Source organism: Syngnathus typhle, linkage group LG8 (genome assembly GCF_033458585.1).
Source record: "Syngnathus typhle isolate RoL2023-S1 ecotype Sweden linkage group LG8, RoL_Styp_1.0, whole genome shotgun sequence".
NCBI classification, from domain to species: Eukaryota; Metazoa; Chordata; class Actinopteri; order Syngnathiformes; family Syngnathidae; genus Syngnathus; species Syngnathus typhle.
In genome coordinates, this window is record NC_083745.1 from 1,761,592 (window position 1) to 1,786,934 (window position 25,343).

The 25,343-nt window shown below is 43.7% G+C and overlaps 2 protein-coding genes across 4 annotated transcripts in view; one reads left to right on the forward strand and one right to left on the reverse strand.

Moving 5' to 3' along the window:
* Positions 1-1,636: 1,636 nt before the first annotated feature.
* LOC133158343 (annexin A11-like) overlaps positions 1,637-25,343 on the reverse strand; it is a 37,260-nt gene continuing 13,553 nt past the window's right edge. The window contains exons 1-15 of one of the 3 annotated variants that reach the window (XM_061285514.1): positions 7,362-7,566; positions 5,935-6,285; positions 5,510-5,592; positions 4,674-5,021; positions 4,512-4,599; positions 4,319-4,413; positions 3,927-4,040; positions 3,637-3,727; positions 3,409-3,488; positions 3,271-3,327; positions 3,113-3,206; positions 2,921-3,016; positions 2,553-2,611; positions 2,339-2,461; positions 1,637-2,238 (exon numbers count right to left, since the gene is read on the reverse strand). In XM_061285514.1, coding sequence (XP_061141498.1) covers positions 2,179-2,238; positions 2,339-2,461; positions 2,553-2,611; positions 2,921-3,016; positions 3,113-3,206; positions 3,271-3,327; positions 3,409-3,488; positions 3,637-3,727; positions 3,927-4,040; positions 4,319-4,413; positions 4,512-4,599; positions 4,674-5,021; positions 5,510-5,592; positions 5,935-6,283 — 1,737 coding nt within the window. In that variant the 5' untranslated portion in view covers positions 6,284-6,285; positions 7,362-7,566 and the 3' untranslated portion in view covers positions 1,637-2,178. Of the gene's footprint in view, positions 2,239-2,338; positions 2,462-2,552; positions 2,612-2,920; positions 3,017-3,112; positions 3,207-3,270; positions 3,328-3,408; positions 3,489-3,636; positions 3,728-3,926; positions 4,041-4,318; positions 4,414-4,511; positions 4,600-4,673; positions 5,022-5,509; positions 5,593-5,934; positions 6,286-7,361; positions 7,567-25,343 lie in introns of those variants that run through there. The other 2 variants (XM_061285512.1, XM_061285513.1) reach the window with 2 other exon arrangements.
* On the forward strand, positions 8,240-13,250 carry zcchc24 (zinc finger, CCHC domain containing 24). The gene is made up of 3 exons (XM_061285516.1): positions 8,240-8,760; positions 12,720-12,920; positions 13,025-13,250. Exons 1-3 carry the CDS (start codon positions 8,518-8,520, stop codon positions 13,091-13,093), a joined length of 513 nt encoding a protein of 170 aa, XP_061141500.1. The 5' UTR covers positions 8,240-8,517; the 3' UTR covers positions 13,094-13,250.

A 25,343-nucleotide genomic window follows, 5' to 3' on the forward strand; every position in this document is an offset into this window, starting at 1 on the left:
TATCTGAAGCACTGGTTAAGAGGCACATAAAATAATTTAACAATAGTAAATATATGTTCTCATTCATTTACTATTGATTAGATTTTTTTAAAAATATGGTTAGGTAAAAGAATATCTAGTTGAACTTTTCCTTTTCAAGAGATGCTGAATCGTAATCATACGCAAATGTGTCACTATAAAATGTGCACCTTTATAAAACCCAAATCCACGCTTACGTAATAATGTTGCTGTAGCCACGGGCGTATGCACCGCACCGTGTACCGTCTCCATTCAAGCTGCAACACTGCAACCGATTTCCCCGCACGTGTGTGGAAGCAGCTTTCAAAAGCTATTCAAGTGCTGACAAATGATATGAGCATTTGTGAAATACAACAAGAAGATGATGGATGCCGTCCGCTCTCAAGATTGTTGCCACAGAAGCAGCCGTCTGCAGGCGTTTACCTCTCTCGGAAAGCGTGACCTTATTCATGCATGCGCTGAATCTCATTGTGACATCTCCAATTCCTTTCCTCTCATTCTCCCATGCAGCCTCCTCTCCGTCTGCCATGTTGGCTCCACACACAGCCTGAGCAATGTGATGTGCTTCCCCTTTAGATGAAAAATTAATAAGGATTCATTCATAAGCAGGTCCTCAGCTTGCACGCTCGTGTCTGGAGCCTTGGTCTAACATTATTTATGTTGCATTTATTCTCAGCCCTCTCATTTACTGAGAGCAGATATTTTTTTTATCAGTACTGATAAGAGAAAATAATATCAGGGAAACCTCAAAAGCCGAACATAATGCATTCTATAAAACTAGTTGACTTCCAAGCTGTTCTCATTTTAAGATGGCCCAAATGGGTGGGGAACTCAACCTGAAGGGAACATATTGCTGACAATCACTGCAACATATTCTTATTTAGGATGTAGTTAATGTTCAATGATGGGTAGTTAACTATATTTTAAGGGTGTCACAATAAAACTGGCATAATGACGAGGAAGGACATTGTTGATGTCCTTTGTCCTACATGATTATGCGGAGGGTGTTCTCTGAGGGATCGAATGAGAAATCAAATTAAAACTCCGTCTTTTTTAATTATGTGTGAATTTCACTCGCTTCATGTTGATACCTGCAACAGTGCTCATAATGAGGAAACTTGATTACCACCTCATCGTCTTGCAAACTGATGAGATGGCGTCTTGTCTTGATTCAAATTAGGCTTGATTATTATCTCAGCATGTTGATAATGCCTTCACGGCATCTAAATTCAGCAAGACGTCAGGGAGGGGCACGAGTTTTCCCCACACATGCTAGATTTGTTTAACATGACACAAGCAGCTTTTGTGGACAAGTTGTGTTATGTTATGAGGTTGGAATCCAGGCCGCGGCCCCAAGCCACGTTCTGAACTCACTCAAGTGAGAATGACTTCAGTACTTTGCTGCCCTCTGCTGGCAAAAGAGTAAAACGCAGTTCAATGTTGATACAGATTAAGTGTTTTTTTTTTTTTCCCAGGCTGTAATAAGAACAACTGAGTGAGGGATTATTTTAACACATTCACCAGTCAGAAGAGATTTCTCATGATTTTGAAGTCTTGTTTTGATTTATTTGACCAACAAAACTTAGCAGGGTTGGCTGTAAGCAATATAATGAGCGAGTAAGTAGTCACCCGTGATTGTTTATTTTTTGAGAATTTTGAATATAAAATTTCCAGGCGAACGTTTGACATAGAATCATACGAGTTTTCCTAAACCATAGGGTACAGCATTGACAGAAAATGTTAAAGCAGGCTTACTATAGCCATCACAGGGCACAGCGTGATATGTAGTGCAATTGTGCAATTTCATTTCAGCCCAAACATTTTTGAGACATGAAGTAGATATAAAATATCTCCTCATAAAGGCACATCTACATTGGCACTACAGCATGATTTTATAGGGAGCCAATAAACATACAACAATATTTATATATTTTTAAAAATATAAATCATTCTTTCTCACTTGTAATATTTTGAAATTCTCTCAAGTTTAACTCAAATAATCAGCATGTAAAAAATATAAAAGCTTTTTGTGTGCATACATTATCGCAAGTGGCCATGTAAGGTTACGATAGGATGACGCTGGCATGACATGCATTTTTGCAGTTTGTGTATATTGCTCGGACATGGATTACTATTGAAGGCCCGTAAAATGTGATTGCTTCAGTCATTGCCGCCGCACAGCTTGAGGAGGAGCTTCTTGTAGTCTCCTGACGTGTCACCCTGTCGAGATTGGACAAACATTTGTATCCGAGACGTCACTTTTGGTTTCTGCACAGGCTTGCACATCGAATTGGGCAATCAAGCTCATGAGAATACTTACAGAGATGTGCGTGTACAGCGACTTGCCGTAGGTTTTCACATATTCCTGGCGGATATCCAACATGTCGACCTCAGAACGGGACACCATGATTCGGATGAGAGTGGTGTCTTTAGTACCAGCCCCCTGAGCACGCACGCACACACATTCAGGAAAAAATGGCATGGACTTGACTTTCATCACGTTAGCAAGGACTTCAAAAATGTAAATGTCTCACCTTCATGGCCTTGTAAAGCCGCTCAGCAAAGTAGGCTTGTGTATTCTTAATACACTTGACTGGAATAGAGAGCATATACGCTTAACACCAAATACACGGAACAACCTTGCGCCTATATTGCAAAAACAAAAATATCATGCAACATGCACACTGCAAAAAAAAGGAAACGCAGCAGTGGACTAATTGAAACACAAAACAGATCAAACACTTGAGATTACAGTACCATAACTCTGATGGTGGCAAAAAGAAAAAAAAAAAAACAGGGTGTTAACAATGTACTGCATCCAAAAGTCATAAACGGGGTTATCTGGAACCAAATCTGCGTTCATAGCACAATGTGGCAGTTGGACGACAATTGTTTATCTTACCCACAGCCAGCATGCCGCTTTCCAAGTCTCCGGACATCTCCCTGCTGATGCTCTTTTCGATATCTCTGCCACACATCTTTTGGTACTCCATAAAAACTGCACACAGATTGGAAGATTAGCGCAATGTAATATAGCACATTCAAACCGTTTCAACTATCAAACACGCTGGGATTGTGCTTATCTCGTGCCTACCTGCCCTGAGATGGTATTTGCTCCTGGCACAGAGGATGGCGTTAAACTTGGATTCGTCCGTCCCAAGCTTGTTCTCTCCAGCAGCGTAAAGGGCCTAGGAGGAGAGCGGCACATCCGGTTCTATTCATGATGATGAATTTGTGTCCATTCGATTGTACCTGAGCGTCTTGCTTGGCCAGTGAGACGTCGACGTTTGGTCTTTCGTCTCGATTACCCTAAAGTGATGGCGGTGGGGACTGGATGAGTTCTCGCTGTACGTATTGGCAGACAAATATTTCACTGGGCTGTTGTTGTACCTGTGCAAGAGAGATCAAGAGTCTACGGAAGTGTCCTGAGGTGTCACTGCTGATGGCGTCCTCCATAGACTTCTTGTATTCTAAATTGGAAAGAGAATGCGAAGCATATCAATGACGGATTGTCGAGTGGTTTTGCGTTTTTTTTTTTTTTTGCCTCCTGTTGAAAACACACAACGCCGTACGTCGTCAATTCTGATCAAACTCCGAACGTGGCTATTAGTGTCTCACCTGTTTTGTAAATACGGCTTATCTCCTTGATTTCGGCGTTGGAACGTGACGACAGGATCTCTATCAGACAGGCTTCGTCGGTCCCAGCGCCCTGCAGGGATGGCGTAGCAAATTATAATCTCATCTGCTGCGGCTTTTCCAGTCTAGCAACAAACCTTTATTTAAACTGACATTTCATTTTGTTTTTTAATTACAGAGGCAAAATATCACCATTTATACGACATCCCTCTCATCATTGCTTGCGTTCTGGAATCTTATTTACTAAATGCAAGTCTGGAGTGAATGTTGACCTTGATGGCATCATGAATCTCCGAGGCGTCAAACGCAGTCGGGCTCTTCAACGTGGCCATGACCAGCTTCCTGAAGTCACCCGACAGTTCAGAGTGGAGGTCCTTAATCAGATCCTGAAAATGGAAACAAGCTTGGAAGAACTAAAAGTCCATCATCGATGACAAGAGCTATGAAAAACAATCTATAATGAGCACTGAGCGCTTGTCCTCCATTTCCATTTAGCTGGCAGCACCTGTCATTAACTCGTCAACGGGGGCTAAGCTATGTTCAACACTTGATATGGAGAACGCCGTATAAACCCCAACACTATTTTAAAAAAGCGTGGCTTTTCCTCATGATAGCAACAGGAAGCCGCGTTAAGAATAAGAATGGACAGGCCGGATTGGTTCACCTTCCCGTAGGAGGTTTTGTAGGCACGGAGCAGAGGAACACGCTGCTTGTTGGAGCGACTCCCCAGCAAGTCGATGATGGCCTGCTCATCCGTTCCTGCACGCACACACATTTTTTTGCATATTCAAATACCAGGAAAATGATGGAGCGTGAGCTTGACCAGGATAAAGCAGCTTCACAAACAGATCACTCACCAAAGCCCTTCATGGCCTTCCTCAGAACTTCCACGTCTTTGAGAGGGTCTGCTCCAGGAAAGTCTTTGATTGTCCCTCTGAACCCTTTCTGCAATCACACCAATTCAACGCCAATCATATTTGGTCCAATATTCTACGGTAAACCGTCTCGTTGGTTCTTACATTCACCTGCGGCGCCATCGGCATGCCTCCGCCTCCGTAGGCTTGCGCGGAAGGATTCGGAGAGGGGATCTTTGGGTACCCGGGCATCGGCGCCGGTGCTGCTCCGTACCCGGCGGGGTTGGGAGAAGGTGCGCGAGGGTAGCCGGGCATAGGCTGGCCGGGGTAGCCCATCCCTGGCCCTTGAGGCATGGCTCCTCCTGGCTGTGAGTACAGGCCATATGACTGATGGTTAGGGAAAGGGGCAGCATACCCGCCTGGTAGATAGACAGGCGGGTATCCCCCGGGGGCTTGGGCGTACAGGGAGGGGTTTGGAGAAAGACACCCTACACCTTGGCACATCTGGTAGGCCTGCAATTTGGAGAGATTGGCATTCCGTAACATGGGCAGCATTACACCTTTCCCGAGGTCTATGGAACTAGGTTTCATGATAGGCAACAAAGACACAAGTATGCAAACAAAATGTGGGCCATGCTGTGCGGTGAAATGGGAAGTTTGACATCACAAATGACACAAACAGGCTACACAATGACAAAGAAAGCAGCACAAAATGGGAAAGCATGAGAGGAATGGATGCTAATTTTAATGTCCGGATGTAAATTGTTTTCTTCTCATGCAAGAAAGCGAGGAAAATAAGCTGACTGGCAAAAAAAAAAAAAGCAATGCTCTTTTTGTTTTTTTAATACAAACTTCAAGAACTGACTTACCCATAAAGTGTAAAGACGGAGTTATGGCTGTGAAATTCATTCTAACTGCAATGCTCAACGCAACCATCTCATCATACATATGTTTAGAAATCTCCTAGAGATTTTTTTTTTTTTTTCTTCAAATCAACCTACCATGCCGGCATTGTATCCCGGGTTGCTAAGGTTGTCCACACCTATGGAAGGATATCCTCCAGCTGGCCCACCTCCCCAGCTGCCTGCAGCACAAAACAAACATTCAACTGTTAAGCACATTGCACTGGCTTCAAAATACCTAATGATTAAGAATAGAAATAGACAATGAATAGAGGAATGACTCCTCTTGCTGGAACTTTCACACTCGTCAACAAGTAGAGGGTTGAATTCCGAATGGAAGCATTGTAGGAGTGAAAAGAGGAAGCAAAAGACAACTGTGCGACTTGCGTTTCTTAGCAACGGCAGACTTTTGTTGGCTTTGGGGGGGGGGGGGGGTGCGTACTGCAGGCTACTTTCAAAGAATGAGGAAAAGAAACAGGAAAAAAAAATTGGGGGGAAGAATTGCATGGTCCTTCACGTCTTACCTTGTGGAGGTGCTTGTGGATAGCCTCCAGCCTGAGGTGGAAAACCTCCTGCCTGAGGTGGGTAACCTCCCGCTTGGGGTGGGTAGCCGCCCGCCTGGGGTGGGTAGCCGCCCGCCTGGGGTGGGTAGCCGCCCGCCTGGGGTGGGTAGCCGCCCGCCTGGGGTGGGTAGCCGCCGGCTTGGGGAGGGTAGCCGCCCGCCTGGGGTGGGTACGCACCGGGCTGTGGTGGGTATCCACCGGCCTGAGTAGGGTAGGCACCAGGCTGAGGAGGGTAGCCGCCTGCTTGGGGTGGGTAAGCACCAGGTTGTGGTGGGTATGCACCAGCTTGAGGGTAGCCAGGGTAACTCATGCCTTCAAAGACAAAACAGTAAGTCAATTCAAAAGCGATTAAAGAGTTGGAATGATATACTGCATGAAATTAAAATAAAAAAGTTTCCTGGGTGTCGGCCCTTTGCCCTAAAATTACTTCAATTTCCTATGGGAAAATATTGTGTACAAATGCGAATAAATTGGAAGTCGGCCATCATCCAGGAACAGAAATTTCCACAGTTCGCATTGCACAGCAACTCTACCAGTTCCAGGAACAAACTTTGCCAAGAAACACCACCCACACAAAACTACACTCCTTTAAAGGTACATTCGACATACATTGACAGTAAAATATGTCAATATACTTTTCTTCTAAGACCACAAGGCAATAATTCCTTCTCAAACAAAAGACGTGGAAGGTGGATTTTTTTAGCAATAACACTAGCAAAAAAAAAAGCATAGTCATCCGTAAAGTGGGGAAGTCACCAAAACTGCATAGGTAGTGATGACAACTCATGACAATACTTTGCAAAAAAAAAAGTTGATTTATTCTTCAAGCTTCCCCAAGGCTAGCAACACAGTTGTCAACCTATGAAGCACTACAGGATCGGGGGAGGGACATGATTTTCTATCATACCCCCCTCTTATGTAAGGGGTTTTCATATTTGTGTTTAACGTTCTTGAATAAAGAACAATGTAAGTAATACAAGTCTCCTTGTTTCATTTGATCGTAGTTATGATCAGAGTCAACAAAGGGACATTGGCTAACTGTTTACATGGAGTGACAACAAAGCTTCACTTTAGCTTAGCTTTGCTGAGGTTTAGCTGACAAGTTTGGACGGTAAATCTGTGAAAAATGCGAAATGATCTCACGATCACAGAATTAGACGCATTAAAGGTAGACGGCGGTGAAAAGAGGGCCAATGTTTAAGTCGAGTTAAAAATAAACATGGGGTGAGAAGATAAGAAAGGAAGGCGGACGAAAAAAAACACAGTAACGTAACACCACGAAACGCCCAACAGAAATAGTCGCGACGTCTCAAGAAATAACTTGTCGACGAAGTATTCCAAAGCCATTGTTCTGGAAACAAATGGACTTGTGGAAATCAAGAACTTACTTGGGCTTGTTGGGCTTTTTCCTGGTGCTCGCCGAGTACTCGAATGTTGCTGAACGACGTTCTGGGCTTGCCCCTTCACGCAAGAGTTTCCATCTTGACGGGAGGGGGAGGGGGGAGCCGCCCACCGATCCGTGTGTGTGTGTCACACTTGCGCTGCCTGTCACACCGCTGTCATAAAACGACAACGCCTAATATAGAAAAGGAGCCATTTTTTCCACTGACGCCGTGCATACGTCAATGGGATTGAGACTGAATCATCCATCGTCATGATCCATGACGTGATTTGTCTTTACACCGCGTGTGTAATTCCTGCAATGACAATATACGAAATCCACATTTCAAAAAGGAATCAAACTAAATGTGCTTATCTCATTGACCTAATACATTCTCAAAATTAGCATTATTTTTGGAGTGTCATATTTGCGGTGTCACGTGTTAGGTGGTGCAAAAAGAAATGTATTATTAAATACGCCACAAGAGGGAGCCACTTTGAAGGCTTTCACGTGTTGGTCTTGCCTGCCCCATGCTGATCGGTTGGTAAATCATTTAAATCGTCAAGCGACTCCATCCATCATATTTTTTAGCCATCAACATTTTTATCGATGTATTTTGACGTTAAACTTTTCCAACACTAGCCCATCACTCATTCCAGCCATGAAATAAAATATTGCACCATCACTTCCGACACGTCTTTATAAAATGCATTTAATGCAAACACTCGCTGGCTAATGTGTTAAATTAATTTAGTGGTGGGTTTGCAGAGAGATTTGGCCAGCGAACCATTTGGCCCAAAACGCCGCTCATGGATGCTCACGCAGGCCAATCGCTGATTGGCCAGCGTTCTCGACGACTCTCCGCTGTCCTCATCTAATATTCAAAGCAGCTCTCTCAGCCCCGCTGCAATAAAGGCAGATAGCGGACCATGGGGAGCAAGGGGGGGGGAACTTTTTTATACTGACATGTCAGCGCTATGACTTTAGACTAAGACTTGACTGGGGCCAGGCTCCGGGCGTGAGGAGCGTGCAAGTTGTTGTTTCTTTCGGGATCAAAAAAGGAGAACGCTACTTCTCGCCCCCCGAGGAAAAAAGGCACCAAGAAACGAGTTCCATTGAAAGTTTCAGCGGTGGCAAGTCGAGTTCAGCCCTTTGGATTGAAGATGAGCTTATTGTCTGCCATCGACACGAGTGCCTCGGTGTACCAGCCTGCGCAACTCCTCAACTGGGTCTATCTCTCCTTGCAAGACCCCCACCACCAGACCAGCGCCTTTGACGCATTCAGACCCGAGCCCAACTCTTCCCACCCGGACCTCAACTTCAGCAAGAGTCCCGCTTCGGCCGACTTGAGCTCTTCTCTGAACTCCAACTATCTCAACAACTTCTTTCAGCTACAACGCAATGAGGTGACATTTATGTGTAATACCCTTATATATGCTTTTGCTTTTTTTTTTTTTTATCCATTCATTTTTTTGGGAGTGTGTTTCAAGTAACCGAGCTGGATGCATGCATGTGCAGTGAAATAACAGCACGAACTATTCTGCAATGATACTGTGATCATTTTTAGAAGGACCATGACTTCAGCCACCCCTATGGGGGTGTTATGAAGTTCCAGCGAAATTTTTTTTGAATTAATTCAGTCATCATGCGAGAAATTCCACGTATGGAATGACCGGCAAAAATTCCACGTCTAAAATGACTCACAGCTTTTTGACTCTTGATTTGCTACCTGTAAAATGATGAGTTTCAAATGCATGCTGTTTAAAGTCTGCAGGTTTTGTTATTGTGTGTGAGACAAGTGTTAAGAAAGCCTTGAGTCGGGAGGCGTGGGAACCGAAAGGCCATATTAAGTTGAATAAAATTATACAATGTGGGTTGAATGGTTTTCTGAAGTTTTTATTAGTTTACAAATTGTAAAGTATAATATATATATAATATATATATAATAACAATATATTGCAGGCAGGCCAAATGAAAGGCTTTCACGGGTCTTATATGGAACACACGCCACAGGTTTTCTACCAGTGTATTGAGTCATTCGAGCCAAGTCTTAAATAGGTCCAAGTTTCAAACAGAAAACAGATCTCATTAAGACTGTGACCTAACTCAAACCTGTTACCATGGCCTTTCGCACATATAACAAGAAGCGGGCCCAAAATGTCTTCCCTGTAACATTTGCACAAATACAACGATGTCAAAATGTTTTGCATTCGACCAAATAAACGTGGACTAGTTTTAGACTTGAACGAACCAGCTGAGCAGCACACACTATCCTTTTTTTTTTTGCCTTCTTCAAATAGACCCGTCCAAATCAACTGGTGTTTGCATATTGTCTATTTTTGAAGCACTGTGTAATTTTAGGGACAAACATGCCGCTAATGTTTGCTGCGGTCAAACCTGATACTACAAACTGTGCACATCGCAAACACACTACTTCAGCCAAGGCACACTCGCTTATCGTTCTCGTGTGTTTATGACACCGCAGTTCGAACACCCAAAGTAGACGTGCTAGTGTTGTTTATTACGGCGATGGCTATAGACGTCACTTAACACGAAACAGTCCTCAGAAGAATGGGTGTGCACACAATGCCATGACACGCAATTGTGTCATGCAATTCAATCCACATGAGAATAACGTGTTTCAAAGTGAACGCGCGTGCGTACGGGCTGGAAAGAGTTTAGGGGCACTGGGGGATTTTGCAACTTTCTATGTCGACTGCGCCAAGCTAAATAAACCAACGCGGAGGTTTGATGATGAGATGAGTAATGTCGTTGTTTTCAAGACACGAAAGTGCAAAAATCACGTCGGCGTAGCTTTCGGACGTAACTTAGCTCTGATTCGAAAAGACATCAATGCTTATGCAATAAATCGTTACAAGCTTTCTGTTTTTGTTTCCAGCTTGCATTAACCCTAACCTATAGCGGTTTCCTTTCTAACTTCCTGCAGTTTGATGCCGACTCGGGTCACCCACCAGGCACAACAGCTCCGGTTTTAAAAGAGCAGCGTGTGATTGGCCCCCCCGATGTGCCGACACGCAATGCTAAATCTGGGAAAAAACAAATGCTGGCTTCCACGGGACATTATTTACTAGCTTTGGTAGTACGCGATGTACACATCCATCACAACGTGCCAAACCCAGCACATTCTTCGACTTAACACTGACTCACCTAAAAGATTCCCCCCAACTTTGTATGAAATCACCTTGGTTCCGTCTGCCAGCTGGACAGCGCAAGCGAAGAACCAAGTGTTTGTCAAAGTAGCACCACAACAACTGCACTAAGTGAATCCACAAACAAGTGCGTGTGCGGTAACGCACAACACAGTCATACCCGAGGCTGAAAGGCACGGCAGATGGAAAACCTGAGAACGGACGATGCTTGATTTACACTGACAACATGTAATAAATGAACACGGCCTCAAAGCTGGAGCTGGTTAGAGAGGCTGCTGCAAACAGACTGGAGATACTATAGGATCTGGCGCCGAGCCACGGCCGGGTTGCCAAGTTTTAGGTTTCTGCGCAATGCAACATTAAACAGCAACATTATTTCCCAGACACCGGGCCGGATCCCAAAAAATGCTTGACCCTCTGTGACGAGGATGAATTTATCTGCGGATCCCATCAAGACCACTGCCCGAGCTCTTCACATTTATGTGGCTTCTCAAGTCATGAGAGCAGTTAAAGGATTCGATGCCAGATGTTGCGGTGGTTGGTGAACCGTGAATATTTTCATAAGACCAAGTCCAAAGGAATAAATTGTTATTTTTTCAAGTTTCATCAAAGTCTTTTGGTCCAAGTCATTCTCCAAGTATTTCTGAAGGTTTCAAGCAAATTTGAAGTCGTTCGATCCAAATTTAAACCAAATTTCCAAAGACTCATTTTGGGATCAAGTAGGATCTAAGTGGCATCGTCGAAATTTCAAACAAGTCTTTTGGTTCAAGATCGTTTGATACCGGCCCGCCATTCTCCCCATTTAGTGTCAAGCTGGTCCCCAGTGCGATCTACGAACAAGTGCCTGACCCAAGACGCAGTTCACCTCTTTCTGGGCTTCATGCAATAACTCCAGACCTGGGACTACCTTGGACTTGGCCCAAAACTTTCATGACTTGACTAAGGGGATCAAATTCATTTGGATTTGTTTTGAAGTATTTCCCACTTGAGACTTTTTTAAGACGTCAGCTCAAAGCTGGGTTGAATAGCGGTACATAATTTGGACAAAATTGATTTCTTGGGACTGGCAGCAAATGACCCAAGACTTGCGGAACACAAGATTTGTCTTTTACTGGACTCAGTCCCTGATATTTACCCAACACAGATTTGACATTTCAATGAATCCCTGCGTAGCAATGACGGACCAATAACACCAAGATCTTAAGATTTACATGGTAGCGTCTAATTTGACTCGTATTTTTAATCATGGAGTTCTCGAATGTGCTTTTGGGTCATAAGTCAACAGTGACAAGAGGCGACCCGAGGGCAGTTTTGGGAAGAGCAAAGTTCACATGATCCAAAGGGGCTTTTCTTCAGAACAGAGGAAGGGAAATGAAGCTCAGTGGGTAGCTTTGGTCCTGCTATTAATATTCAGACGGCATTTTCAGTGCCACAGCTGGGTCAGCGCCACGATTCTCTGCGACAACGCAAAGTGACCACGGCTTGTTTACCACCGGGAGCATCTGGTGACATTGGTGATGTTCCGCAGACTGGCCGAGGAACATGCCTCCCATATTGTTTACAATGACTCATCCTCTGTAAAGTCTTGTTCTTCTCCTCTCTCTGCGAACCTGCTTAGTACTTTTCCAGCTCATGAGCACAGCTGGGACTCTGGCCAGATGTTCTGAATTTAATGAGGGAAAAGATCTTTGGGCTTAGTTTCTTTCCTCATTTTTGTTTTTGTCCAGCACAAATTGGAGAGGACACATGCGAAAGGAATTGCTTATGAAACGCAGAATCTTTCAAAATGCTAAAGAATGAAATAGTCAGGCACCATCGAAGTTTAAGAGCATATTAAATGTGACTTTATTGGCTTCTGACAGTCTGCGCTCACATGAACATTTCAGATGATCGCTCTCAAGTGAACGCAACTGAGACGACCCCAGGCGGTGGTCTCAGTTCCGTTGACATCGGGTCAGTGGAACAGTTTGCTTAACCTCTGCGACGTGAACAGTAAGGTCACCGGGTTCACCTTTCTTTCCTGACAATCCTTTTGTGTTTATTCTCTTACAAATGAGAAACATAAAAACACCTGCTCGTCCTCTATATGAACAAAAGATGTTCTCCTCATTTTAGCCGGTGTGTTTTCTAATCCAGAAATAATAGTATTCATTTCTTTTCCAACCACTTCTATTTTCTCGTGTTTCATCCCACAGGCCTTAAACAACAACGTGTATAAGAACGTATCGCCCTACGGCTCCCTGAACAACATCGTGGACGGACTCAACTCGCTGACGGACCACTTCTCCGACCTTTCCCTTTCATCGGAGCCGAGAAAGCCCAACAAGAGACCGCCGCCTAATTATTTGTGCCACCTGTGCTTCAACAAGGGTCATTACATCAAAGACTGCCCTCAGGTTGGTTACATAAGAGAAAGATCAACGTTACGTGTTATCGCCCGTGTTTTGTTTGAATTATCTTCTGTTGATACTGCGTCTTTTAATTTGTTTCACATGACAAGCGGGCGGACCCGTCTGCAGTCTCTCTCTGGCTCACTCCCTCATGCTGCCTCTCTATATCTCGGCTCTGACCTACTTGTAAAACAGGCCGGCCTCTGTCTTCGGAAGTCATGTGTGCGAGTGTGTGCGTGTATTTGCGCGCTCGCCTTCCTCTTGACCGCAATGCGTTCAAGCGGCCGCTAGGAATCATCCGGCGTAATAAACAAGTCAGGCTAGTTCAAAGGTTAAGTTGTGTATCGCTGCATGGATTCATCATTTGATGGCTCTAAACATGAACGGCTGTCTTCTTTGATTTGGCCGAATGGGTTTCACGTATCTGCGCCGTTCCTCATGCTCATCACAGATTCGTTCTTGCATCTTTGTTTGGGCCCAGTTTTTCGTCAGCCCAAAGACGACTTCTCATCACCACTCATCGATCCTGTCTTATTTTTTGTCGAAAACTTTAGATTGGCAAACGACAATCAGAAAGCAGGTTTATTACGGATTGTGAGGTCGACCGATGATGTGGTTTTGACAATCCCTCCCATTTGGAACATTTTGTCCTTCGGTGACGACAAAGATAAGAAAATCTTGACAGCATTCTCAAAGACGCAATTTAGCGGGTGTGTGAGCAGGCCTTCCAAAGTAAATAAAAAGACGACAGTTATCTGTTTGAGTTCTGTGATTTAGCGAGCGGCGATTTTGCAATACTTGTTGAAAAGTTCTCAAAGTCCAAGAAATGTGTGTCCGATGAAGCAAATGTAGAGTATCTCAAAACTTTTGTTGGTTTTGGAAAGACAAGTCTTTCCTTCTACAGTGTCGAGAGAACTTCGAGTAACTTCCTCTAAGAGGAGTTTTACAGATGTTGCAGGTTGGTGTCCTATGGTGACCTGCAAACGGTGAGGAACGGAACCTAATAAAGATCCCATTTCATTGGACTTTAGTATAAAATATATTACACTAACATGTTTTCTGGTTCCTCATTTTCTCTCCCATCGCCTGGGTGAGGCGCGAGGGCTATGTTCCTTTTGCATGGAAGAGTAACGAGGAGCAGATGTGAGATTAAAATGCTCTGACTGGCTTTATGACATATGATGGCTGGTCCCCAGGAGGTCCGTAAAAGACCTGCGCAGTGATGAAATATCTTGTGCACCAAAGTCCAATGTGTGGGAATTAGATCATCTATTGACCACTCTAATGTAGATCTGGCTATCGAACAACGAGGTTACGTTGGCCTCCGTTTTCGAAGAAGTTAACGATGAGATGTGAGCGTGAATCAAATGACGGCAGCAAGCGTTGACAAAGTACCCCGTAGTCTAGCACCTTTGTTATCTTTTCCACAACCAGTTGGAAAAACCACATGATGTCTACTTTAGAGTGCGTCCTCTTAAAATGATACGTTGAAATGCCGTTTCGAATAAGCCCCCCGACAATGTCCGTGAAAAACCCAAGAAAACTTGGACTCAATCTTGCCAAAGATGTCAGGATTCCAGGGTCAAACACAAAAATCAAGACTCCTTCTGGTTTTTGTTTCAGCTGTTGTTAAACTGCCAGCTGTAATTCAAAATGCCGCAAAGTCTCCAAACGGCGTCCACACCTACACACTTCATCAACGTCCTGATCTTTTTTTTTTTTTAACGCTCTCCTGGGCCCTGTGACGTTTTCTTGCAATTGTGTTATATCGCTTATTACCTGCGGTGCCGTCGCTTGAGCCCGATCATGTGCATGACATACATTTTGCAATTATGTCCTACTCGCATATTACGCAACACTTTGTTTCGAGCCATACTGATACGTAAGAGTTCTGATTTCTCTTGCACTGCTCGAGTGTAAAGTAATTGAATAGCTGAGGCCACCAAAGTATGGAAGTGAATTACAGAAATCGTAAGCCCATTTTAGTTGGTAATAACATGTTCCCATCGGAACCACAAATGGAGGAGTGAAGACAATGGTTCTTGATAGTCGAGAGAAAACCACAAGCCTGGCAGCCTGCCGCTTCCCTTCGTCACGGGGACGGAGGTGTTATGTAAACTGGCTTTTATTCGGAAAATGAGGTCGCTCCCCCAGTCATGAGCAGAATGCCCCTCACTGCCGCCGCCGCCGCCCCGCCTTGGCTGCCTTCCAACATGTCTTCCACTTGCACTCATGATTTGCCTCAACTCAGGGGACTAATAAGCCCTCCGACAGTTGGCCTCACCTCGGATACGATTGATGAAAATGATGCACGGAACGATAGTCTTGTATTTAGTTCGAGGGAAATTCGACGGTTATATATGGGTGGTCTGTGTGTGTAATTATTGACCTATTTAATGCAAAACCTCAGCCACCACCTAAGGAATTCACTGACTGTTTTTAGACTTCCAAATCAGTCAGCAACACAAAAATAAACACCTCTCTCAAAATGAGGAGAAAAAAAAAGCTTCACGTTAGAAAAGCAGGCACGGACGATTTATTTATTTGTATTGATCTTTAACACTCCCTGGTTTATTGTTTGAAGCGTGTCACCGACATGTCAGCTAGAATTGATCAAATTGAATGAAAGATGTTTTGCTGCGCTGTTCAAAAGATTGATTGCACCCTCCTCCCCTTGAACATGTTGAGCTTTGTTCGTACCGTTCCTAATAAAAAGAGATAAGCGGGATGTAACAGAAGAGCAAGACATGATCACAGAGTGTTCTATATGGCCTCAAGATAATGCTCCTTTTGTTCCATTGCTGGAATGTGAGTATTTTTAAGACGAGTACGCAATGTTCAGTAGCTAGCGTTTGTTTTGGGTGACAATCTGTCGAATGAATGAATTCATTCACTTTGGGGTCAAATGGCAACACGGTTGTATCCTGATCAAGACCATATGTCGTACTTGAACAGGCCTCACACCTAAAGTGGTGGTCATTTTGTGGCAAATGGTGGCGGCGGCCATTATCTCCTTAGAACGGTGCCAAAATGTTAACCTAAGGCGAGATGTTCACGCTAGAGGAAGATCACGACTCATTGACTTGCTCAAATGTGTTTTTACTGCAGTGTTGGCGATAAAGCTAATGGCAACCCATCATGGCAGCCAAGTGTGTGTGTTTTTTATCGTTATTATTCCGACGGAACACATTTGGTTTTAAGTCTTGCAGTGTTTGTATTTGTCAGAGCCTCCTTTAAATAGCTTGCTGGGAGAATTTCGCAACTCTTTTGCAACAAAGTTCTTTTTGTTGGATTTACTACGCTTTCTTCCTTGTGGCCAATGTTCATCTTTTACATCTATTGAGAGTTATGTTGCGTTTTATTTGTTTCTTGCTTTTCTCTGATTCCAAACGACAACGCTGACGACAAACGTTTGTTTGCCGTCATAGCTTGCAAATTGGAATGTTTGCAAACAATGTATAATCTGCTTGTTTGATGTCGTCAAAAATAAGTTGAAGACTAGGAAAGTCGAACTTTTCCAAAAAAAACTATACTTACATCTATTTTGATTTTGCATTCTTTTGCCGCATTTCTTGTTTTTGTGAAAACAATATCGCAATTGGTTCGGGTTTCCTTTGGTTCGGGTTATTCGCAGAATTTGGGGAGAATTGCTACGAATCGGATTTCTTTCAGCGAGTTCAGTAAATGATTTAGGAAAGCATAACTCTTCTAAGCTGATCCTGTATTTATAGCAATACATGCAGAATTCATACTATCAACAACATACCAATCGAGCATCTGCTACTTTCCGGGTGAAGATGACCAGCTAAAATGGGCCAAACTTAGAGTTTCCAGGAACTCCAGTTGTTATCAAAACATTCCACATTCACACATGCTGAGGCAGGTTTGTAAAAGATCCCTTTCCACATCCAGATCACTGGTTGTGTTCTTAAAATCGTCTTTAGAAAGTGTTTTGTTTGGATTCCAACTTTACATTCAGTCCATCGATCTGATTTGCAAATGTAAGTTTCAAAAATGTAGACTGTTCCATTTTTTGTGCCTTCGGACTCCACCGCACTTGTCTTCAAAGGGCCACAATGACACAGTTGTTATCTATTTCCAGTTGAAAACGTTGCCACATCAAAAGCCCCCACTGTCTTGAGATCAGAACTATCCGCTACGCTCTCGTCTCATTCTGGGAACCTGATGAAATTCATCCAAACAACCCTCCATCATTCGGTACAGCTTTGTTAAAAGTTCCAATTACAAGGTCTTAACGCAAGAGACAATAGCGGTGTCCCGCGAGGCTAAGAAGGAGGGTGAGCACAGAGCTTTGTGCAATCATTATTTAATAAATCCCCATTGAGCGGGAAATGATTTACATTCTCGTTCCCCAGCTGTTTTTGCTCGCCTTGTCTTTTCTTCCTGCACTCCTTTGCTTTTGTGAGCCCTGCTGATAAACAATCTTTCGACACCACTGCCATGAGAGAGGGCTTCACATTTTCTACCCATGATCTCTGCAGGCCCCTGGGCCACTTCTGCATGGCTGCTGTTATGTGCCGTGGCAGGCACTTTAGATGTTTCCCTGTAATGGCACAGGACACAATTGATTCACACACAGGAAGAGGAGAAAAAAAAAAGGGGGAGGCTACAGACAGCTTGAAGGCCTGAGTCGAGTTTGGAGACAGTGAGCCAAGGAAAGCAGTGTGAGGACACTTCCCATGCTCGGAAATCAAAGCTTGAAGAATGATATGAAAAAAAAGGGCGGTTTCCTGCCAGCTGGTTTGTGTTCGGTTCAGAAATCCCATTCTTCCGCTCACTTTTTGCTGAGACAACAATCGCACCACTTCCTGTTTTGATAAGCGTGACACCCAAGCTCACCTCACCTCCGCAAGCCACCGCGTGGGTCATAGGTGTGGAAAGTAGCACTAGCGCTAGCATTAGCACGACTACGAGGAAATTACGAGGGAATATTCAAATTGTCTTGAGTTTGAGGTCAAGATAAGAGTCATGTGTAACCCTAGCCTAAAATGATTAATGTTGCATTCCGACTCGGGATATTTCGTTTAAATGGTGCTAAATTAGCGTTTAGTTCCATGGTCTTCCAATTATCCTGCCAAGCCAGCAATAAAATGTAGACTCTGCTTAACTGAAGCAAATCAACAAAATCTATTCATCTTTGGACATAAATTAGTCTTCACGGCAGTGAGTGATACTAATACTGTCATTTCTTCCAGTCATTCTTTAATACTAGAGTATTTGGCCGCATCTGTTGAATACGTCTTCCCCCCTGCTGCCCGGCAACACGTCGAGTGATTAACTGCACAGTAACCCCACTGTGGCTTGTGTGCATAACACAGCTACAGTGTCACCGGGGTCCTCGGCCATACCGCGGCTGCAGGAACTGGGTCGCCAGGATGGCTCGCCTGACACTGAGGAGGGAGTGTCGTAGGTCAGATATTCACTACAGAGTGATATCCTGGAAGGACAGCAGTTCCAAAGATGTTTGGTAGCTTCTTTTGTGTGTGTGTTTTGGTTATATAACCAAGAGAGAGCACAGAGCTTCACCATGGCCAATAAGCAGAAGGCGACAAGCAACTGTCCAGAACATTTTGTTTTGAATGACTTGAGGTTTTGTGACACATTTTTTCCGCTGGCCCCTGAAGAGAGTTGGAAGAGGCTACTTTTGCACAACTATAGTGACAGAGGACAAACTCGGAGAACTTTCACCCTAATTCAGTTGGACTTGTCCAAAAAAGTTTCACGTTGTTGGCCTTTATGGTACCCTTGAACAAATAGCGGCAAACAGATGGAAAACACAATTTCCTCGATGGGCTAATCCCGTCACGCTCTACCTAAATTGTCTCACTACTTTGTTCGGTAAACTCTGGTTCTGATGTCAATCTAGGTAATGTCAAATTCATATTTTGCTCTGGTGGAATGTAGTCAAATCTTATCACGTTGGGTCAGATTACAACTGTTGTAGAACGAGGTTTGATGAAATCATTTTCTGGCTTATTGATTTGGGTGCGGTTCCTGAAACAAAAGCCGCCTCTTAATTGATGACGAATGGTTGAAGAGTGTGACAGCTTCCACATACTTAGCGCATCCTTATCTTGCCTGCGGTATGTCGACTGGCGTTCATTGACATTCGTCAGAGATATGAGTTTGAATGACAAAGAAGGCTGAGACACTGTGAAGCTGTGAGCGCTGGCATACAATTCTGGATGTGGTGTCAAGGGATCAGGGAGTGACACTGCCTGCTTTGTGTCGGCGTCTGAATGGGCACCTTAGGGAGAGGCCGTGGTTCTGAATGGGCACCATTGGGCAAAGCCCATAGTTGCCGGCCGGGAAAGAAGGCCAGTAATTAAGGGCAGCATTGTGCGTCTGCAGGATCTGCTAGACGAAGAGGTCAGGAAGGCAGTCCTGTATTGTTGCCTCAGCAGCAATCTCAGAGGTGCATAAGCCTTGTACAAGTTTAGAGAGTGGGCCTTGGATCTCTGGGAAGAAAAATATAATTACAACAACAAACCACGCTGGCCGCCCTATAGAGTTTTTTCATCCGTATGTCAACATACAAACTATAATGGTCTCTTCTGCGGTTTGGATTTTGTAACTCTTATTTTCCTCCCTCCTTAAGTGTCTTGAAGTACTTTTCTGGCATCCTACCCAGAAACGCCGGCCTCCTCGAGGAATCAGGGCCGACCGAGTTAACCATAGCTTAGAGAACACTTGTGGTCAGCATGTGAAGCCACGGGGGTGTGTGCGTACGCATTCGAGGTAAGCCCAAATCAGCCTTTACAAAGTGCAAGTGGACATGATGTGCTCGGAGTTTTATTTATTTGCACGGATTCGGTTCAAGGAGATTAGACTAACAGCGGGAAGAAATGTGCCGACAGAAGGAAAAATCCCATTAATCATACATGTAGGAGAGAACCTGCGGATTATGCAATAAGGTGGAGACAGGTTCAAACCTTCAAACATGAATGAATTGAGAATAAACAAGATGATAGGACTTCATGTTTGTTTTTTCAGGTTTTGAACCGGATCCCCAAGAGGAACGTGCTTTACATCGGCCAGACTTGTAACATGGTTTGGATTGAACACAGAGAACAGTTGAAGGCTTCTTCCCTGTCTTGATATTTTTCCTCAGTAACTCAGCAGATTTGGGGGATCCATGCTCAGAACTTCATTGAAGTTTTTTCTTCTCCTGTATCTCTTTGCCCTGCAGTGTGCCAGGAAGTTTCTGGAGGGGTTGAGGACTCGGGGTGGCAGATGGTGGGCGGTTCTGCAGCATGGGAATGTTTTTACAAGGCGACCCTTGATCTTCCTTGCAGTCACAGTCGGAGACTCTGAACGTAGCGTGTCTATCTCTACCCTCACACTCACTCAGGCAGGTTACCACAAGTGAAAGGAGAAAAGCTTATCAAGAACACCACTTTCATAATAGAACCATCCTCAAACTGCAGATAAGACCGGAGCTAGGAAAGTCAGGCAGAGTAGAGGGTGAACAAACTAGATTCCTCAATGGTGTTTGGAAAGAAGGGGGAGTTTTCTTCATGGTTAAAACCACCGGCTCATTGTTGTGGGCCTGCCTGTAACTACGGAAACTGCTTTGAATGGAGATAACCTCTGCAATTACTTTCCATATTGACACATCTCATCAACCACATTCACACAGTAGAAGATGTCGATGGACTCAATATAGTATGGTGTAGATGCAAACAGCACGACTTGGTATACGATGTGCACCTCTGAGAACTGGCCTGCCACTCAACCTGCTCTTGTCATTCACTTTGCTGGTAACCCAACGCTGGCATGCAGCTGCGCCGCTTGCTGGGCCTAGTGGGACGGTTGTTAAGTCCAAGGCTAGTCTTGAGCCATGGTTGGGAGGGGGTTCACACCCACGGCTCCACTTAGCATTAGCCCTTAAGCCCTCGTGAATACGGTCAGCATAGGCATAAGGTTCATTTTCATTAGGTGGTGAGAATGGTGTGATGATGGAAGAGAGCTTCTGCGTACAGACTGTAAGCTAATTTTTGTGAATAAAGCCTGAAGAGAGAAGGATTCTGATTCGCTCCGAAACAAAACCAAAAAAAAAGCTTCTTTGGCCTGCAGCAAAATACCCAAGTTTAATCCCCTGAGAGGTGATTCCACCTGACATCCAAGAACATGAGACATGAGATCCGTGGCCAATTAGGGAAGCTGGGTTGTGGAAATGTAGGAATCTGGGAATAAGCGCTGGCTTGGCGTGGTGATGTGCATCTGCAGCTGTCTTGGACGTGAATGACGCAGAGCTCCGTTGAGATGCACACCCATACACAAATGCAGACGCACACATATGTGTGTGACTTGGATGACCTTTCAGGATGAATTTAAAATGCACTATGAACAGGAGAAGATTTATTGGCCAGTTTAAGAAATTCACGTTTTACAGAGGGACCAATTATTGTATGCAGTCATTGTACTTTTTGTTTTCATTTGGCAATTTTCACTTGAAAACACTGGCATATATATATATATAACTAGTTTGATTAGTTCATTTAGTTGTAATTCCTGATTACGGTGGACCGCTGCGTACTAGCAGTTTGGCATCTGCAGATTTCCAGATTATTTTATATATCATCTTTTTTCACCCCGTCTTGTACTGGCAAAATAAGTATTTCATCATGAGACGGTACCCAGCTGCGTTCGGCATGAGACCTCTACCATGGGTTTATCAAAACAGCAACAAATTGCAACTTTAATTTGTAATAATTAAATCAGACTGAGCAGAGATTTGGTCTAATCTAAGTCAACAGTGCTGTATATTCTAATATCATCATCATAATTGAAACATCAAGTGTTTTACCATACCTGGAAAAGAGCAAAAAAATTTCAGTTTACACATAAAAATGATGCCCACATTTCCTTATGTTTGTATGGACTAAGATTACAACGTCATGTCTACATGAACTATTTTGGGGACAAAAAAAAGAATGTTTTAGGCTACAATTGTTTCTCAGTGAGCTCTGATGACATTGGAAACCACTAAAGGTCTTTTTAGCCCCTGGCGAAGCACTTTTACGCCGTATCTACATGACTGATGGCTGTGGGATGTTTTAACTTTAGTACAGCTGTCTTCATTTACCTTTCCCTCCCCCCCCCCCCCCCCCCCCCCTGAGATCCCTCAGCATGTCAGCAGAGAGACTAAACATACTGTACGCAATACGCCAATACGATATGTTACGGGACTTTGCAGGAATTTGTGGGGGAAATATTAAATCTGGACGCTTGTTCTGTTTTGAGATCAAAATAAACAAATAAAAATGGATGAGAATGAATGCTTGACTCGCCGTGCAGACTTTTAACTGACTAGTCAGTGGCTGGGAATTGTGGTGATTTGATTTCAAGTATTAATGTGAGTTAATAAAGTCATTTATAACCACGGTTAACATCAGGGGTTTAACCCGGAGGGAAAGTTGTAATTCGAGCTAAGCATGGTCGCCCTCACAGTATTCAGATGATGTTGTATAGCGTAAAACTCGCACGTGTGATTGTAATTCTTTTTTAAAAGCTTGCACATAGCGCTTAGATACGAATATGGTCGTGGCGTCTTCCCACGGATCAATTTTCACCCCAGCTTTTGTTCTTTGTTATTTGTGCAAGAGCATAAGAGAGGATAAACCCTGCTACACGTATGCATATTTAGAGCCGGCAACAACTGGTGTGCACTATTGTGAGTGAGCTGCTTTTAAAGGTGTTGTAGCACATACAAATAAAAGCAGGAATTTCTAGAATATGAAACGGTAGTTTAGATAATCCACAGGTTTAAGTGGGGGCACGTCAAATTCACAGTCCTACTGTACGGAGCACTCACTTGTTCATGTTCCCAAAAATAAACAATGTTTGTCGTAACTTTTTATTCATTAACTTAATATTAGATTGACATTTTACAAGATTATATGAATGCATTTATAGTGGAGCCTCGGTGCTAAACACAGACGCTAGCTCACTTAGCGTTGCCTTGTTTATAGCTGCTAACAGACTTTCTATTTGGGTGACTCGTGGTAATATTCAGTTTGCATGGCAACAGAAACTATTGATAAACTTTTGCTTCACTTAAGAAAGCAAATTACCGTAATTTTCGGACTATAAATCGCACCGGAGTATAAGTCGCACCAGCCATAAAATGCCCAAAAAAGTGAAAAAAAACATATATATGTATATAAGTCGCTCCTGAGTATAAGTCAACCCCCCCCCCCCACCAAAACTATGAAAAAAAAACGTGATTTATAGTCCGAAAATTACGGTAATTTCACCATTACTGGATTTGAACATTTTGCCCAGCGTACACAACTATAGCAGCTTGGCCAAAATGTTTTTTTTATTATCATTATTATTTTGAAGTACTGAAAAGATGGGGATATTTGGATATCTATTTTTTTTAAAGACTGAACTTTTCTTATGGAAAACGCTATTGTTTATTGATTATGCAAAGGCAGCTAGGCTACTGAGCTAATACAATTGCAACTTTATTACTTTAAGGAATTCATTTCTTCTGCTTCTTTTTGATTCAACATATTTCATTGCACTTAACAAGACTGATAAATGTCTCCTTACTTGTTTCAATAGCCCGAGTTCAGTTATTATGATATATTAGAGTGTCTACTATATTTTTTCCAAATCAGCATGCAGCTGATGTTTTATCGCCGCACTTAATGTCAAAGAATGTGCATACAAGTGTTATATTGCATTCCTCCTTTAGTGGATTAAAATTGACATGAAGCAAATGTTGCCGATTATAGCTGCGTGGAAACAAACAGCAAACCGCACGATTAATAGACGTGTGTTTACTGAAAGGCTAGATGTATGAAAAAAGCGTGACAGTGTCACGTATCGCAGAATAATCAGGCAAAGCCAGGATATTTGTTTTGCAGATTGGTTTGGGTATCGGATTGCATCCAGTTTCTGGATGGCTAACAAGCGAACTGGAACCATATTGGAACAATTTGAGGTCTTATCAGAAAGGCTACGCTTAATGAGAAAACAAAAAAGCTGAGCTCACACTAAGGACTTGAACCTCATCCGCTCTATCTGAAAATGGATCTCATGATGAACAGCGGCCAAAACAAATAGCGATCAAGCAGTGAGGACGTCTCCCGTACACACACACTGTAGGTTCTGGGCCTGGTTTGGTGTTCTTGTATTGATGTCCTGGGGGATGTGGCGAGGGGGAGAGCGGGGCCAGAGCTCCTCCGCTCCTCCTTTGTTTACACTGATGGTTTCCAGATGCTAGCAGCTAGCCATCAGAGCAGTCCGGAACGCCGCGGAGCTGCCCAGGCGTGCAGGGCCCGACGCCAGCCAAGCAAGAATAAAGCCGATAAAAACATTTGCCTTTGTGCTGCAATAACGCAGATAATTGTTTCCAAAGGTGGAGAGCGTTTGAGAAAAGCCATTACGCTTTGTCAGCTTGCACGTGGCTGTCGTAAAGTTGTTGTCACGAGTGATGAGCCAACTCTTTCTTGTACACATGGGTGATTGAATCTTACAAATGTTGTTGCTTTTTACTGCATATCAATTAATGCAGAGTTTACATGATAATTACCGTAATTTTCGGACTACAAGTCGCGTTTTTTTCATAGTTTGGGTGGGGGAGGCGACTTATACTCAGGAGCTACTTATATACATATGGTTTTTTGGGGCATTTTATGGCTGGTGCGACTTGTACTCCGGTGCGACTTATAGTCCGAAAATTACGGTATAATAACTCTGAAAACCTATAACCCTAAGTCTGAAAAAAGTTTGACCCACAAATGCTTCGAAGAAATATTGGTGGCTCTTTCAATTACACTTCTTCATCCTTAATAAGGCCCTGGGACAAATGACACAAGTGGCCGTCGGGATTGTTTGCAAAAACAAGGAGCCATTGTGCAGCAGCAGCAGGAGCAGCAATTGCAGATTGATCACTTTTAACAGCACACCTGTTGTCGCCATCACTTTCAGCCTCAGCCACTTTCCTTTGCAAGAAGTAGAAAGAGACAGCTGCACTCGCAAAGGAGACGGCCACTGGTGAAAAAGATGCACGGGAAAAACACTGGCTGTATTTAGAGCTTGCACTGCATGGCGGGATTGACAAACAGTCTCCCATGATGCACCTGGCTGACGTTTTAAGTCCAGCAGCGGAAACAGCCAATAAAAAAAAGCTTGTTCTGTGTGCGGTAGCACACAGCTGAGGTGGTCACGGGGTCATTTTTTGTGAGGCCTCGAAGCAGCGGCCATCTGCAAGACCTTGCTTGGGCTCTGATCGACAGACCGATCGCATCCTTGCCGCTTTATTCTGGAAACGCTCTGATGTCAGTGAACGTCCAGACATTTGACATGAATGTATCCTGTGTAGCCAGTTTCACTCCGTAGCATGAGCCAAAAAGTCTCAAGATCCAAAAAGACACAGAAGGCTACTATTTGAGA